The 17,500-nt window shown below is 46.4% G+C and overlaps 1 protein-coding gene across 8 annotated transcripts in view; it reads right to left on the minus strand.

Moving 5' to 3' along the window:
• Nucleotides 1-17,500, minus strand: part of LRP1 (LDL receptor related protein 1) — a 583,330-nt gene that overhangs the window by 394,225 nt on the left and 171,605 nt on the right. Inside the window, exon 1 of one of the 8 annotated variants that reach the window (XM_085879747.1) lies at nucleotides 5,111-5,536. The exons of the other annotated variants lie outside the window; for them this stretch is intronic. Within the exon in view, the coding sequence (XP_085735873.1) occupies nucleotides 5,111-5,201 (91 nt within the window). The 5' untranslated portion in view covers nucleotides 5,202-5,536. Of the gene's footprint in view, nucleotides 1-5,110; nucleotides 5,537-17,500 lie in introns of those variants that run through there. 8 annotated transcript variants of the gene reach the window in all.

Below are 17,500 nucleotides of genomic sequence, written 5' to 3' on the forward strand. Positions count from 1 at the left end.
AGAACTGAATTAAGTGCATGCCTGTAAATTATTGAATAGACGTCGGCTGTAGGCTTTGCTCTTGTCTTGCCCCCTTCCCCCATTGATTGCATGCATGTATCAATAAATGTCCCCATTGTTTGAATGTCAATCTGCTCGTTGCGTCATTTCCTCCCATTGACTTCCACGGCACATTCGGGAAATTAGCCAGCTATTAAAGCCAAATTAAAGTGGTAATTGGTCCAAGGGAACTTGGCGATTAAAATTGCTCGGCATTGCACACGGAACGAGCGTGCTTCGCAGCTCGTTTCCATACAAGTTCCGTTGAGGTATAAATTCTCGGTACTTCTGTCTGCGCGGATAATTAGGTATATCGAGATTCGGCGATTAACCCTGTACCGCGTGGACAGAATATTGACAGTTTATGATGTGTTAAGGCATCTGGAGCAGGTTTCTGGAGTTGTCCGGAAGCTACGACTGAATTCCGGGTTTCAGCGGACGCGCGACTGCGATTGGGCCTTAAGCGGTCGTGCATGGCTGTCCGAATCGGCTAATTCGTAAATATATATATATATAGCCTGGTGTTGGCTTAGTGGTTAGGGTGGCGACTTGGGATCCTAGGATCCTGAGTTCAAGCCCCGTTGGCTGCTGAATTAACACCAGGGGTTGACTCAGCCTGTCATCCATCTGAGGTCGGCGAAGTGAGTACCAGTGTACTGGTCCCGGTGTATGCCCCGGTTAGAATAGGTGTACCATATCCCTGTGTATTGTAAGAGGCGACCAGGGTTGGCGTCAGGAAGGGCATCCGGCCATAAAAAAAAAATTGCCTCAAGAAAAAGCCCAACCCCTGCACAGCAGGGAAAAATTGCTGTAAAAACGGTCATATATATATATATATATATATATATATATATATATATATATATATATATATATATATATATATATATATATATATATATATATATATATATATATATATATATATATATATATATATATATATATATATATATATATATATATACATACCTGGTGTTGGCGCAATGGTTAGGGCAGTGGCTTGGGATCCAAAAGGTCCTGAGTTCAAGCCCCGTTAGGCCACTGAATTAATACACCAGGGGGTTGACTCAGCCTGTCATCCTTCCGAGGTTGGCAAAGTGAGGTCCAGTGTACTGGGCCGGTGTATGCCCCGGTTAAAATAGGTGTACCATATCCCTGTGTTGTAAGAGGCGATCAGGGTTGCGTCAGGAAGGGCATCTGGCGTAAAACATCTGCCAAATCACTATGCGGATCATTCGGATGATCCGCTGTGGCGACCCCTAACGGGAGCAGCCGAAAGAAGAAGAAGAAGAGATATATATATATATATATATATATATATATATATATATATATATATATATATATATGCATTTCATCCACAGTGCAATAGTCGTTCTCAGTTGAGATTATGGCTGCTGCACAAAAAAAAGCCCTTTTATCAATTATGGTCCATCTGCCACCACTTCTTGATCTTCAGTTCCACAAGACCCACACCTGAGTGCCTTCATCTGCAAATACAGTGCTGATATAATGGTTGATAATTCTCCAGTCAAGGATCAGAAACTGACAAAATCCAAAATCTTATCATGAATACACTCAAATACAGATCATTTGCCATGACATGATCCTATTAGAAGGTAAGTTAAGGTAAGAAAGTGGTAATATAATGAAGTTACAATAAATAAAAAAATCAAAGAAAAAGACACCTTCGAAGGAAGCACTGTCACGACATCACAATAAGTCAATGTCATAAACTCAAAGCATTCTATCCCAATCTGGAAGCCTGGTGTTGGCTTGGCGACTTGGGATCCTTGGGTCCTGAGTTCAAGCCCTGTTGGCCGCTGAATTAATATACACCAGGAGGTTGACTCAGCCTGTCATCCTTCCGAGGTCGGTAAAATGAGTACCAGTGTACTGGTAAGGGGGAGACTGCATCAGCAGCATTGCCGCGTCCCAACCAATGATGCAACTAGCAGCCACAGGCTGCACTCGATGGAGAGAGATCCCAATCTGGAATATTTAATTCTAAACAAATCAATATAAGGGTCCATCGAAGAACAGCTCCATATTGCTATTTGCCAATTGAGAGGTGTTGGCTCTTCGTAATTCCTGAGAACTAGCTGGCTAACCAACACCATAAAATCCAACTCAGAGATAGCCTTAAGCCAAAAATGGTGCCGCTTGAGAAAACGCAGACAAGTCCATCTCATCAACACATATTCCGTGTGGCCACAACAACTGATTACGTGCGGTTCAGGTAACAAAGTAAAGTACGACTACAACATCCGGTGGATTGAAATCTTGTGCCCCTGCTCCGCACACTCTGCACATTTTCTGCACATCAGGTCATCCACACCATGTTTGAGCTGCCAACAATGTGTGCACGGGTTGTCACACAAAACAGAAATGGAAGAGCAAAAGTTTTCTCTTCTTTTGCTCTGAATTAGGATAAGGGACAAGCTGAAGGATGCAATGATACAAGGTACAGATAAGAAAACTTGTTTTATCGATAATAACAGAAACAAAATGCCCAAATATAAATAAATATGACCCAACGATCATCGACAAAAACCACACATCCCCTCCTACGCACACTATTTATCAGTTAATGTTTTGTTGAAGAATACAGCAAACCCATTGAAAGGGACGAATGACTTTCAATAACTTTGAGGAGGTAACACGTGAGGTCCTTTCTCAGCATTATCAAAGCCACAAGTGGAATGGATGGACAAAGGATACCCAATCCTGCTGTATCACACAAACCCATCAAAATACGTGGAGATTGTTTAAGTGGTGGCGGTGTGGTGGTTATAGCTGTGGTGATGCGAGTGGCTGTGATGTTTTGGTGGGAAATGTAGTAATCACGATGGTGGTTCTTATCGTTGTGGTGGTGATAGTTATGGATATTCTACTCTTGATGATGTCAGTTGTGGTGACGGTAATGAAAATTGTGGTTGTGATTTTTATGGCTATTGCAGTGGTGAATGTTTGTACTCTGTAGGGATATTAATGGGGTGTAGTTGCATTGGTTTTTTTTTAGTCATTATCATGGTCGTTCTCATACTTGTGGTTGAGGTGGTGGTTGATGTGGTGAAGGTTCTCACACATTTTCGATTCAAACAGAAACTCATGCAGCTTGTGGAGAGGAAAGCATATGATGTTTGATAATGATAAAAAAGGGTAAATATGCAAATACAAAAGGGATAGAGGCAATAAGATGGATATCAAAGGTGGAGGACATGTCCTGGGTCCTGATTATAGAGGCTTCAGGGATGTAGTTGTGGGAGATGAAGACATAATCCTGACAGATGGACGAACGTAACTGTGGGTGGTGGAAGTATTCTTGTGGCTGTGCAAGAATGTGGTTGTGGCCATGGAAGAGTGTAGTTGCAGCCAGTGGAAGAGCATGGATGTGGGCAGTGGAAGAGCATGAATGTGGGCAGTGGAAGAGCATGAATGTGGCTACTCGAAGTGCATGGATGTGGGTGGTGGAAGAGCATGGATGTGGGCGGTGGAAGAGCATGGATGTGGGCGATGGAAGAGCGTGGATGTGGGCGGTGGAAGAGCATGGATGTGGATAGTGGAAGAGCATGGATGTGGCTACTCGAAGTACATGGATGTGGGCGGTGGAAGAGCCTGCATGTGGGCGGTGAAAGAGCATGCATGTGGGTGGTGGAAGAGCATGGATGTGGGCGGTGGAAGAGCATGGATGTGGATAGTGCAAGAGCATGGACATGGATGTGGGCGGTGGAAGAGCATGCATGTGGGTGGTGGAAGAGCATGGATGTGGGCGGTGGAAGAGCATGGATGTGGAGAGTCGATGTGCATGGATGTGGGCGGTGGAAGAGCATGGATGTGGATAGTCGATGTGCATGGATGTGGGCGGTGGAAGAGCATGGATGTGGATAGTCGATGTGCATGGATGTGGGCGGTGGAAGAGCATGGATGCGGAGAGTCGAAGTGCATGGATGTGAGTGATAAAAGATCATGGTTGTGGATGATAAAAGATCATGGTTGTGGATGATAGAAGATCATGGTTGTGGATGATAAAAGATCATGGTTGTGGGTGATAAAAGATCATGGTTGTGGGTGATAAAAGATCATGGTTGTGGGTGATAAAAGATCATGGTTGTGGGTGATAAAAGATCATGGTTGTGAGTGATAAAAGATCATGGTTGTGGATGATAAAAGATCATGGTTGTGGATGATAAAAGATCATGGTTGTGGATGATAAAAGATCATGGTTGTGAGTGATAAAAGATCATGGTTGTGGATGATAAAAGCTCATGGTTGTGAGTGATAAAAGATCATGGTTGTGGGTGATAAAAGATCATGGTTGTGAGTGATAAAAGATCATGGTTGTGGATGATAAAAGGTCATGGTTGTGGATGATAAAAGATCGTGGTTGTGGATGATAAAAGATCATGGTTGTGGCTGATAAAAGATCATGGTTGTGGGTGATAAAAGATCATGTTTGTGGGTGATAAAAGATCATTGTTGTGGGTGATAAAAGATCATGGTTGTGGATGATAAAAGATCGTGGTTGTGGATGATAAAAGATCATTGTTGTGGGTGATAAAAGATCATGTTTGTGGGTGATAAAATATCATGTTTGTGGGTGATAAAAGATCATTGTTGTGGGTGATAAAAGATCATTGTTGTGGGTGATAAAAGATCATGGTTGTGGATGCTAAAGTATGGTGATGAGTGGTTGATTGTTGTGCTTTTGAATGATGGAGAAATTTTGTTGTGATCAATGGAATGCAGGATTGTAGGTGATGTAAAGGTGTTGGTGTGACAGTGTGAGGGTCGAAAGAGTAATGTTTGAAGTGGAAGGAGAGATGGTCATATGAAGGAGTGGAAGTCACGGTTATGAGTGGCGTGGTTGTAGTCGACAAAGAGATAAGGTTGTAAGAGGCATCAAAGCATGACTGAGTGATGGAGAAATATTTTATAGTCACAAACAAAGGTTGTAGTTGAGAGATATGTTGGGACAGACACGATTGTAATTGACCAAAGGACAAGGTTGTAGATGAGAGAGGGACATGGTCGATCCTCCAAACAGAAATATTATCGAGTTGCTAACCTTCCCGTGAGTCCACCGGGGATCGGGTCCTCACGCTCAGCCACAAAATCCCCCAGATGGTCAGGATGAAGACCCCCGTAGGTGCCGCCATAGCCGGAGGTGCAGGAGGAAGGGGAGGGGAAGAGGGGGGGAGGGGGCTTTTTGGTAGGGTGTGGATGGGTGGAGACACAAGTCTGCACGGACAGACAAATGGGACTCGACAAGAAGGCTCCCGCGGAGTCTCTCCGGAGCAAGAACGCAATCCAGGGGGCGCTTCCTCCGAGGTTCTCCCGAAAAATCCTTTTGCAGAATCACGAAGCCAGCTTTAGAAACTGTGCGAACACGGCACGACGTCCGGCTTAATGCAAAGAGTCTACCTGGATGCACGAACCTGGAAAGGTGTGCGAGGAAGTTCGCGAGCGCGATTACTAGAGATGTGAACGCAGCGCCCGACGGGACGGCAATGAGAGCGGGCGGTTCGGAAGGCAAACAAAAGCCGCCGCCTGCACTGCAGCTATTGGCTCAGGATCTCGGAGCGGGGGTCTAGGAATTGGGGTGAGGGGGTTGTCTGCAGGAAAGAAGGGGGTGTAACCACGGCCATTCCGGCTACGCATTTTAAACTGCTTCGAGATACCCCCACCAACCCACTCCCCACTCCCCAACACGGTCACCCAACCCCCAACCGTGTGACAGCGAGCTGACCACTCTCCAACGGGGTCGTGGCAATTAGTCCATCGGTCTTGCTGGTATGGTCAACGAGAATGGACCATCGATCAGCTCGAGGAAGCTACTCGTCGGCACACAAATCGGACCCTTCATTGCACAAACGCACCATCTTTACATCAATATCTCAGACATCCATTGTTTCACAAAAAAATAATTAATTAATCATCGAATACTCCGTTCCTTGAAATAAAAAATAAATTAATAAAAAAAATTTCTTTCAAATCCCATCAATTCGAGCTTTTTCCCCAAAACACTGATTCATGTGAACTGGGTTATTGCAATTCAAAAATGACAACTCGAATATGAATATTTCATTAAAATCCGATTGATTACCATCAACATTTCCTTCAAAACGTCAGATGATCCAAAATTTCAGGAATCACATCGATGACCGTTGTAATCAATAATAATCACACAAGATGACTTTAACATTTTGAATTATAAAAATTACATTAATATCTAGAATCATGATTTATATATCTATATAATCATGATATAGATATTGTTGTAGAATTCCCGCCCGTCGGTGTGCGAACGACCGCGTCTAACCAATAGCGGTCGCTTCGCCCACCGAACGGACAATCCAGTCGTGACTTTCTGGAACAACGCCAGAAACCAGTCACGGGTGAGTTTTTAATCCCACCAGGGTACAGTCCGTATTCTACCTGCGCGAAATAGGGTCAATCACCGAATATCGATAAACCGAAGTACCCGCGCCGTTAACCTACCGAGGAACCGTACCTCGGCGAAGACCTACTTGGACACGAACCGCTAAAGCGGTCCGTTCTGTTCTGGGATAACCGAGCGGGTATTATCACCAGACCTCGCCGAAACCGATTCTATTTATCGGTTATTTAAAAACCAACTATATTCCGAGTGCAAGATGGGGCAGTTCAATGAGGGAATGGACGAACAGGTTTACATTCAAACAAGGACATCTATTATAATAAAGCACGTATGCAATTAAACAAGGCAAAACACGTATGCAATTATACAAGCAACAAAAGCACGAAAGAAGAACAACAACCGTCTACTTATTATGTACAGTCACTTGCACTTAACAGCAGTTCCTCCTTATGAGATGGGCCTACGGACACAGGTACGCACACACACACACACCCAAGAAATGGTGGCAGAGGCCTTTAATAACGAGCTCCAGCTCGGAGGACAGGTGAGCTAAAACCCAGAGCCTATCTCGAACCTCTCCATCTCGTGTGGTCTTCAAGTTGTTCGAACCCGGGCTCCAACGAGAGCGAGCTCGATCCAATCGCCGAGCCGCGATCCTTCCCGAGCTCCCGCGAATCCTCCCGCGCTTCTCAACACGTGCTGGTGAGACGAGGCGCCGAACCTTCCCGTCGATGCGTCGCTTCCTCGAGGAACCACCTCCATGAAGAGGTCGATGAATCGCACCAAGCCGGGAACCAAAATGGAGAACAAAGAGCTCCACGAACCAAGAAGAAGAAGCCACCACTCACAGCTCGAGCCGAGCGACCGGCTTAACTTCCTTCCAAACAGGGCAGCTTGAAGCAAAAAGCTCTCCCGAGCCAAACAGAAGGTGAAGCTCACTGAACCACCAAAGCAAAAAGCCTCCTCCTGAGCCAGGCCTCAGCCGGAGCTCACTGAGCCAGTCGAAGCAAAAAGCTTCCGCAGGCCTCAACCCTAACGCAAGCGAAGCAGGACCCGACGGTCTGCTGAACGGCTCCTCTCTGCCGAAGTAAAAAGCTTACTAACCAAGAACAAAGAAAGGATCTCATCCTTATCCTTCTCCGCCACCCTCCTCCACGCCCGGCGTGACTCATGCCCTCGTGATCCATCCCCCCCCCCCCCCCGCTCAGCCACGGGTGGGAGGGAGTTGTTGACATCATGAGTCACGGGACGGCAGGGTTCTTCCTCTTTGCAGAAGAGGGGGAGGGATGTCTCCCTTGTTCGTTCCCAAACTATTAAATCGATCTGCAGTGCATCTCATCGATTTCTGAACATTTAAACAATGGAAGGTGAGCTATCTAGGGAACAAGCACTTATCGACATCGCTGACTAAGGGAACCTGTATGTTGTGTGCAATCAAATTCCAAATTCGTAACACTACACCCTACCCTTTTTACAGACTCATCCCGAGTCGTCAAATTTTTGTGTGACCAGCATGTGTAAGTTTTCCCCTAGTACGTTCTACCTTCGAATCCCTGAGTGCGACATTTCTTAATACGTGTCCCAAAAATAAATAACCTAATGCGCTGCGTAACTAACTAAACAAACTCTCAGACTCATTCGGACAACTTAACTAAAAGTGCCGGCGCTAAAACAAACATGCAGGTGAGGTTCCACGTATTTACAATTTTCACTCAACTTATCCATTACTTAACCATGGCCCAGGACCTGTGATCTGTGAAAGGGAAAAGGTAAAAGTCATTACAAAGTCATTGATGCAGGGGAATGGATGGAGATGGTCGCAAAACACAAATGAGCATGATGGATGCATGGGCTGCCTGCAGGGCAGCCCTTGCAAAACTGGATGGTCCTGGCGCACATGGTGATGCATGGACACAGGGGCAAACGCAAACAAGGGCGAGCAGGCATGGGATCATGGCAGAGGCAGGCAACTAGGCATGGCAAGGTAAGTCCATGCAGAACAGGCGGCTGCAGCACAACACGCCGGCATGTGAAGCTGGCCGACCTCTGGTGTGGTTCCAACAGGTCTGGAGGGAGTGCGGTGGTGTCAGCCGCTCTGAAGGCGGGCTTGGACCCAGCCTACTGTCTCCCCCCCACTCTATCGCCTTTGCCTGTCTCTGTCTATACCCACTCCCTTAATTTGCCACAAAACACAACAAAATTTCGCTCCTCTTTATTTTTATTATTTTTATTTCCCTTTTATAATTGCCTCCCTAACCCCTTTTATCGTCCCTGTCTGGCTAACCTATCCTGTCAACCTAGCCAACTCCCAACCCCTACATTCCCTCTCTGGAGGGGAATAGGGAGAAACTCGTGTCCTGTCTCGAGGCTCAACGAAGCTTCAGAATGGCCTCCTCAGAGTTCAGCGATCGACGAAGGTGAGTCCAGCGGCCGACAACGAGCGAAGGGATGGATGGTGCGAAGGGGTACATCTCCTATCTACCCTGACATTCATTAACCTGAAACTACCCCGGGGCTTTCCAAAAACACCTCACACTTTAAAACTATAGGTTCTTAAAACCATGATTCCCATCGCCTGTGTTGGTGTCCATTAAAAATTTGGGCCTTGCCCTCAAATTTTCATTCATGCCCTCGCACAATTTCCTGGCTGGGCAGCGTGGCTCAACTGGCATGAACTCCCCCTCGGCCAAACTCTAACCATGGCACCCCCAGGCCCGCAGGCTGCCTCCGAGCATAGCTGCTCCCGACAATGCGGGGGGTTGCCCTCTCTGGCATTGCCCCCCTCTGATGCCCACATGGCGTGTTGATGCCCCAGGTCCCTTTCCGAGGGCCGCCCGTGCCCACTACACTGCCCCCGTGGCATTCTGGCGCTACGGGTCCCGTTTCCGACGGGTCGCCCGTGCCCACTACACTATCTCGGCCCCTCTTGGGCCCTTGGCCTACTCTGGCCGACTAGTCCAGTGCCCCCACAAAACAAATACTCAACTTTCCACAGCCACGCTCCCAGCCGGTCCATGAACTCTTGCACCCCTCCAAATGGGTTTCGTGCCTTCTCTCGACACCAACAACAAAACGACCTCCTTTTAGTAAATTTGAATAACTCACGAGCTAACATTAAACTGACCCCGGGGTCACTTGGGTGAGAATCACTCCTCCCCCAATCAGTCATCGCACCATGCATACCACATTCGCTCCACCCGCACACTTGGGCCCACTGTCCCACACTCATTCCTCACACACTTTCCATTTCGCAACTCACACCAACACTCCACACTGCCATCCTTCTAACTAAATCCCCTGACTAACTCGTGCTCCCTCGTCATCCCTTAAAACTCATGCACGTTCCATTTACTCTACGTAGCTAAACTACGTCGCCACTACACATTTCCAGTCTGTCCATGTCTCCAAAAAAAAATCCAACAATTCCCATTTCCTAAATCTAAACTGAAATCGCTCTTACTAGTCCATTCCACGGGCTCCATGAGGACTTATCCCTGCCCCACGAAGCCGGTCTAACTATCGCTAACCCATCCCCCCAACTAGTACTTCCTGTGCCCCCAAGCAAGGGGGTCTTCCACCCCCTGCCTGGGGCTCATGTCCACTCGAAGTGGCGAGGCTCGCTTTACTTCTTTTTTTATTCTTCTTCTTGCGCTCACCAGCGTGGCAACTCACAGCCTGCGCTATTTCCCCGTAATGTCATGGCAGCTGTTCTCGTTTCTCGTCCCCTTGGACGGTAACATCCGGCAGGGATTCCCTTCTGCCGGATTTCAACCATGCAGCCACGACGTCACCCTGCGCATCCAAAGCAAACCTCGTGTTTCGAGGGGTTCCCCACGCGAGCACATGTGCTCTGCTTGTCGGAGCTTCACACACATGCTCGTCTGGAAAACCCGTCCGTTCCAAATTCACAATCCAGCCTAGATTCTGTCCGTCCCGCGGGATTGGCTAATCCACCGCGTACGTTTCCGGACCGGGTTTCACTCGCGTAGCCGCGCACGTGGCGGCCTCGTGCGTACCACAGCACGGACTCCGGGCGCACTGCAGTGCAAACCCGGCACGATTCTCAAACCAACTACGACCGCTACCCAGCTTTTGTCCCTCATCTGTCGCAGTCATCGTCGCCATTCAACGCGCACACTTCTGCGTGCCACGACGCTCACACACCTCACCATTACACTAGGACATGCGGTTGCAGTCTCCCGCATGCTAACCGCCATCTCCCTCTCATACCGCCACCTCACACACACAGTCTCTCTCACACATCGCCTTTCACTCACACACACCATACTACTCACACACGCGGTTCCTCTCACACACGGTGTTTCATCCACACGCGGTGTTTCATATACACACGCGGTGTTTCATCCACACACGGTGCCTCATCCACACGCGGTGTTTCATCCACACACGGTGCCTCATCCACACCATGCGTGCTGGAAAGCACGCATTTCGGCACACTCGCAAACACACATTTCGACACCACACACACCGGAACAACCACGCTGGGAATTAGCACCACCACAAGGGGTCCCGGGGTTTCCATAACCCCAAAGCTCCGCGTGCACCCATTCACAGCACTCGCCCCCTCTTCCTCGCAAGGCTCGACCGGACCCACCTGGTCGTGATCTGCTTCAAGGGGGCACATTCCCTCCCCTCGTTCCTGAAGGAGGCTATCCGGCTGCTTGCACCGGGTCACAAGACATTCCCCGAGCTCCCCCTCATTGTCCTCCACTACCTCCATGTGTGTGTCCTCGTCTTTACTTTCGTGTTCATCGTGTCGTCTCTCCTCTAGCGTTTCTACCTCCCGTGTCTCTGTTATTCCTTTTATTATTTCCGTCGTCTCCATGATCCATCCCCCCCACCCCCCCCGCTCAGCCACGGGTGGGAGGGAGTTGTTGACATCATGAGTCACGGGACGGCAGGGTTCTTCCTCTTTGCAGAAGAGGGGGATTTACATCCATTTTTGCCAGCAATATTTCTAATAGCTGGCTCATGTCAGGTGGCCCGGTGGCAGTCGCTTCGCCATTAACGGGTGCAGATCCGCCAGGGACCGAGGAGGGATTTTGACGGAGGAGGGGAGGGGGGGTGTCATACACCGCGGCCCCCGCCGCGGCCCCCGCCGCTGCGCCCATTGCGGACTCTGCATTTGTTTGTGGGGGGTGTTCAACCTGCATAACGGGCATGTTCTGCACAGTCATTTCGCCCTGAGCCATGATTTCTAACATTTCTAAATTCATTACCCCCTGCTCCCGTTCGCCTTGAACCGCCATCTTGCTTAACGGAAATAATTTAAAAGCTCGTTTTTTTAATGGAACCGGAGGGTCGCCTCGCACACCCTTGATCCGGTTCTGTTAATTTTGTTGGAGGCGGGAGAGTTTGTTTTCCCACTCCTCGACACCAGTGTTGTCGAATTCCACCCGTCGGTGTGCGAACGACCGCGTCGAACCAATAGCGGTCGCTTCGCCCACCGAACAGACAATCCAGTCGTGACTTTCTGGAACAACGCCAGAAACCAGTCACGGGTGGGTTTTTTAATTCCACCAGGGCACAGTCCGTATTCTACCCACACGAAATAGGGTCAATCGCCGAATATCGATATACCTAAGTAGCCGTGCAGGTAACCTACCGAGGGACCGTACCTCGGCGAAGGCCTGCTTGGACACGAATCGCTTAAGCGGTCCATTCCGTTCTGGGATAATCGAGCGGGTATTATCGCCAGACCTCGCCGGACCCGATTCTATTTATTGGTTATTTAAAAACCAACTATATTCCGAGTGCAAGATGGGGCAGTTCAATGAGGGAATGGACGCAACGAACAGGTTTACATTCAAACAAGGACATCTATTATAATAAAGCACGTATGCAATTAAACAAGGCAAAACATGTATGCAATTATACAAGCAACAAATGCACGACAAAAGAACTACAACCGTCTACTTATTATGTACAGTCACTTGCACTTAACAGCAGTTCCTACTTATTAGACAGGCCCATGGACACACGTACGCACACACACACACACCCAAGAAATAGTGGCAGAGGCCTTTAATAACGAGCTCCAGCTTGGAGGACAGGTGAGCAGAAACCCAGAGCCCATCTCGAACCTCTCCACCTCGTGTGGTCTTCAAGTTGTTCGGACCCGGGCTCCAGCGAGAGTGAGCTGGATTCAATCGCCGAGCCGCGATCCTTCCCGAGCTCCCGCAAATCCTCCCGCGCTTCTCAACACGTGCTGGTGAGACGAGGCGCCGATCCTTCCCGTCGATGCGTCGCTTCCCCGAGGAACCACCTCCATGAAGAGGTCGATGAGTCGCACCAAGCCGGGAACCAAAATGGAGAACAAAGAGCTCCACGAACCAAGAAGAATTCACAACTCACAGCTCGAGCCGAGCGACCGGCTTAACTTCCTTCCAAACAGGGCAGCTTGAAGCAAAAAGCTCTCCCGAGCCAAACAGAAGGCGAAGCTCACTGAACCACCAAAGCAAAAAGCCTCCTCCTGAGCCAGGCCTCAGCGGAAGCTCACCGAGCCAGTCGAAGCAAAAAGCTTCCACCGTCCTCCATTCCAACGCAAGCCAAGCAAGACCCGACGGTCTGCTGAACGGCTACTCTCTGCCGAAGCAAAAAGCTAACTAACCAAGAACAAAGAAAGGATCTCGTCCTTATCCTTCTCTGCCCCCCCCTCCTCCACGCCCGGCGTGACTCATGCCCTCGTGATCCATCCCCCCGCTCAACCACGGGTGGGGGGGAGTTGTTGACATCATGAGTCACGGGACGGCAGGGTTCTTCCTCTTCGCAGAAGAGGGGGAGGGATGTCTCCATTGTTCCTTCCATAACTATTAAATCAATCTGCAGCGCATCTAATCGATTTCTGAACATTTAAACAATGGAAGTTGAGCTTTCTAGGGAATAAGCACTTATCGACATCGCTGACTAAAGGAACCTGTATGTTGTGTGCAATCGAATTCCAAATTCGTAACAATATATATTTATGTATACATGTATACACAGCAGATGTGATCATCAAACATACGTTTAAAGTTGGAACCCCATCGGTCTTGCAAGTCGTGCAACAGGTAACGTTTCCTCAATGCCCTGGAATCTGCCAGAAGAGGGTGAACAGGGACTGCAAATACCATGCACTATGGTATACTTACCATGCAGTTGTGGAATCACTGCGTTAACAAGGTTCGGTGTGGGTCAATGTGTGAACCTTTTATGGTTGTCTCTGATCTGATTGCCATGATGATTAATTATTCATGTGATGTTTTTATTGTCACTATTATTAGCTTATCTGGAATTGGGATTGTGGGCGGTGGAAGAGCATGGTGCACTGTCCGTCTGTCTGTATGTCTGTATGTCTGTATGTCTGTATGTCTGTATGTCTGTCTGTATGTATGTCTGTATGTCTGTATGTCTGTATGTCTGTATGTATGTATGTATGTATGTATGTATGTCTGTATGTATGTATGTATGTCTGTATGTATGTATGTCTGTATGTCTGTATGTCTGTATGTCTGTATGTCTGTATGTCTGTATGTCTGTATGTCTGTCTGTCTGTCTGTCTGTCTGTCTGTCTGTCTGTCTGTCTGTCTGTCTGTCTGTCTGTCTGTCTGTCTGTCTGTCTGTCTGTCTGTCTGTCTGTCTGTCTGTCTGTCTGTCTGTCTGTCTGTCTGTCTGTCTGTCTGTCTGTCTGTCTGTCTGTCTGTCTGTCTGTCTGTCTGTCTGTCTGTCTGTCTGTCTGTCTGTCTGTCTGTCTGTCTGTCTGTCTGTCCGTCCGTCCGTCCGTCCATCCGTATTCTATTTCGACTTCTCTGGGCAAACCGCTGGCCCGATCCAGTATAAATATGACAGCAACGTTCTGCTCCTGACTAGTAATGGAGACTGCAAAGCTCGTTCCAGTCAAGTGACCTTCAGTATGTCAAAATGGCCGATTTAGTGAATTTTTTTCCAAAATCTTCTCCAGAACCAGCAGTCAGAATGCTACCAAATTGGGGTTTCAACATTACGCCAGGGTAGAGATATTAAATTGTGGAAGTCATGACGATCACGTGACCGGAAGTGTGTCAAAATGGCCCACAGTCAATTTTGGGGAAAATCGCGTAAATTCCTTCAAAAATCTTCTTCTCCAGACCCACCTGTCAGAGTGCTACCAAATTTGGGTTACAAGATTAGGACAGGGTAGGGGTGTTAAATTGTGGAAGTCATGACGATCACGTAACCGGAAGTGTGTCAAAATGGCCCACAGCCAATTTTGGGGAAAATCGCGTAAATTCCTTCAAAAATCTTCTTCTCCAGACTTCCGTATGGCAAATCTTCTTCCGTATGGCAAACAGCACTGTCAGAGTGCTACCAAATTTGGGTTACATTAGAGCAGGGTAGGGATGTTAAATTGTGAAGGCCATGCCGATCACGTGACCAGAAGTGTGTCAAAATGGCGGACATCGGACATTTTTGGGAAAGTCGTGTAAATTCCATCAAAAACCTTCCGCTCCAGACCCACCAGTCAGAATGCTACCCAATTGGGGTTTCAACATTAGGCCAGGGTAGGGATGTTAAATTGTGGAAGTCATGACGATCACGTGACCGGAAGTGTGTCAAAATGGCTCACAGCCAATTTTGGGGAAAATCGCATTAATTACTTCAAAAATCTTCTTCTCCAGACCCACCAGTCAGAATGCTCCCAAATTGGGGTTTCAATATTAGGACAGGGATTAGATAAGCTATAGGTCCAGTGGTCCGATTTTTAGACTTCCAATGGGGTTCTCACAGGAAGTCTATCGTTCTTGTAAAGATTATTTTTCTTATTCTAGGAAAAATGTTATGGTCACAATTCTGAGAAAACCATTATCGCTAATTCTACAAAACGTTAACTGATTATAAAAGATACTTATGTAAATTTGTGCTTTACAAATTTTGTTTTTTGAACTTTGACCTTTTTCATCCGCCATCTCGGATTTAATGAAAAACTTTATGAAATCTTCTTCTCTGAAAGTGCCGTACGGATCGATGCGAAATTTTAAACATACGTTCGACTACCCATAGGAATATAAGTTTGAAAAAAGCAACGTCATCGGTCACGTGATTTGCGGCCATATAGGATGTTTTTGTTTTTTTTAACTTTAAAAACCTCCTCTGAAAGCACTGAATGGATTGAAGCGAAACAGCAAATATCACCGAATAGCCATGGATAATTATATTTCGCAATGATGACGTCATCAGTCACGTGGTTTGGTGGCCATATTGGATGGCCGCCAAACCACGTGACTCGTGGACTTTTATTTGGTGGACATTCATTTTTTTTATTTGTTGGACTCACCCTGTTCACCAAATAGAACTTTAAAAATCAACTTTTCTTAAACCGCTTATCCAATTGATACGAAACTTGATATATATATATATATATATATATATATATATATATATATATATATATATATATATATATATATATATATATATATATGATCGCATACCCACGTGGAGAAGGTGTTGAAAATGATGGCATCATCAGTCACGTGGTTTGGCAGCCATGGTGGATTGAAAAAAAAAAACCTTTAAAATCTTTTCTCTAAAACCGCTCAACCGATCGAAACAAAACTTTACAGATATGATCGACTCCCATGCACAAACAATTTTGACAAGAATTACATTATGAAGCACGTGGTTTGGCAGCCATATTGGATTGATAATATAACCTTCAAGAAGCCTCTTTTTTTGAAACCGCTTCACCGATCAATATGAAAGATATGATTACTTCAGATATTATTGACTAACCTTGGGGAAAATTTGTTGATAATGATGACATTATCAGTCACGTGGTTTGGAAGCCATATTGGATTGAAGGAAAAAAACATTAAAATCCTTTTCACTGAAACCGCTTAACCAATTTATACAAAACTTTAAACAAATGAATGAGTACCCATGGCAATTAAACATACCAAATTGAAGACGAAATACAACTTAAGATGTATCAACAACACTGAAAGTACTGATCTGCCTGGAAGCCTATCATCACTGCTCACAGTTTGAGATAATTTTGATATTTAACTTGTAGAAGTAGTAGTAGTTGTAGTCATAGTAGTGGTAGTCATAGTAGTTGTAGTAGTAGTAGTAGTAGGAGGAGGAGTAGTAGTAGGAGTAGTAATAGTAGTAGTAGTAGTAGTAGTAGTAGTAGTAGTAGTAGTAGTAGTAGTAGTAGTAGTAGTAGTAGTAGTATAATAAAAGTCCAAGGTTGTCCTTGGCATATATCAGAAGCTGGGCAGCACAGTTTACCACCATTTGTCCTTGAAGCCAAAGCAGCAAATTGCAGCACAGATGCAGCTGCGGAATGGAATAAAGCAATTTTGTGATTGGTTTTATCAATTGAAATCTGAAAAGGCATGCTGTCACCATTATGGGGATCAGAGCAAAGCTGATATTTCGGATGTTGGTCCTTCATCCTCTTACTCTGACAAAGGACACCCCTCATGCACCGACGAAAGGCATGCACCTCATGCTCTGACAAAGGACACACCTCTCATGCTTCGACAAAGACGAACACCAGAAAAGTCAGCTTTACTTTGCTTCCAATGGCACCTGGCGTTTGTCGGTGAGCATACCTTTGTCAACTTTTGGTTGATCATACCTATTATATTGTTTGAATGTGCACCGATGCAGCACAACACTGTATGAAACAAAGTTTAGTGTTTATCCATTGCATGACATCCGTGCACAGTTATGTTTCGTACAAATACTAAATTTCAAGCAATAATAATTTATAGTACAAATACGATGATGTCATCATCATCACTGGACTTTGACAGTAAATCATCCAGAATTTTGGGGAATTGAGTCCCATGTACACATTCCTCAAACTGACCACTCAAACTCAGGTCCAAATAGAGGATCGATGAAGTAATGTCCTTTAAATCAGAGTTGACAATATCCCCATAAAAATAAATAACTAGAAGGGCACTTGGGAAAGCACATACCTCTGCCACATAATGTCTGATCCACGAGAACATATCGGGCCCAAAACATTTTTGAAATAACATACCACATTTAGGTTTTGGCCCCATCTCT

Source organism: Eptatretus burgeri, chromosome 4 (assembly GCF_056783735.1).
Source record: "Eptatretus burgeri isolate ZD-2024b chromosome 4, Ebu_testis_v1, whole genome shotgun sequence".
In the NCBI taxonomy this organism is placed as follows: Eukaryota; Metazoa; Chordata; class Myxini; order Myxiniformes; family Myxinidae; genus Eptatretus; species Eptatretus burgeri.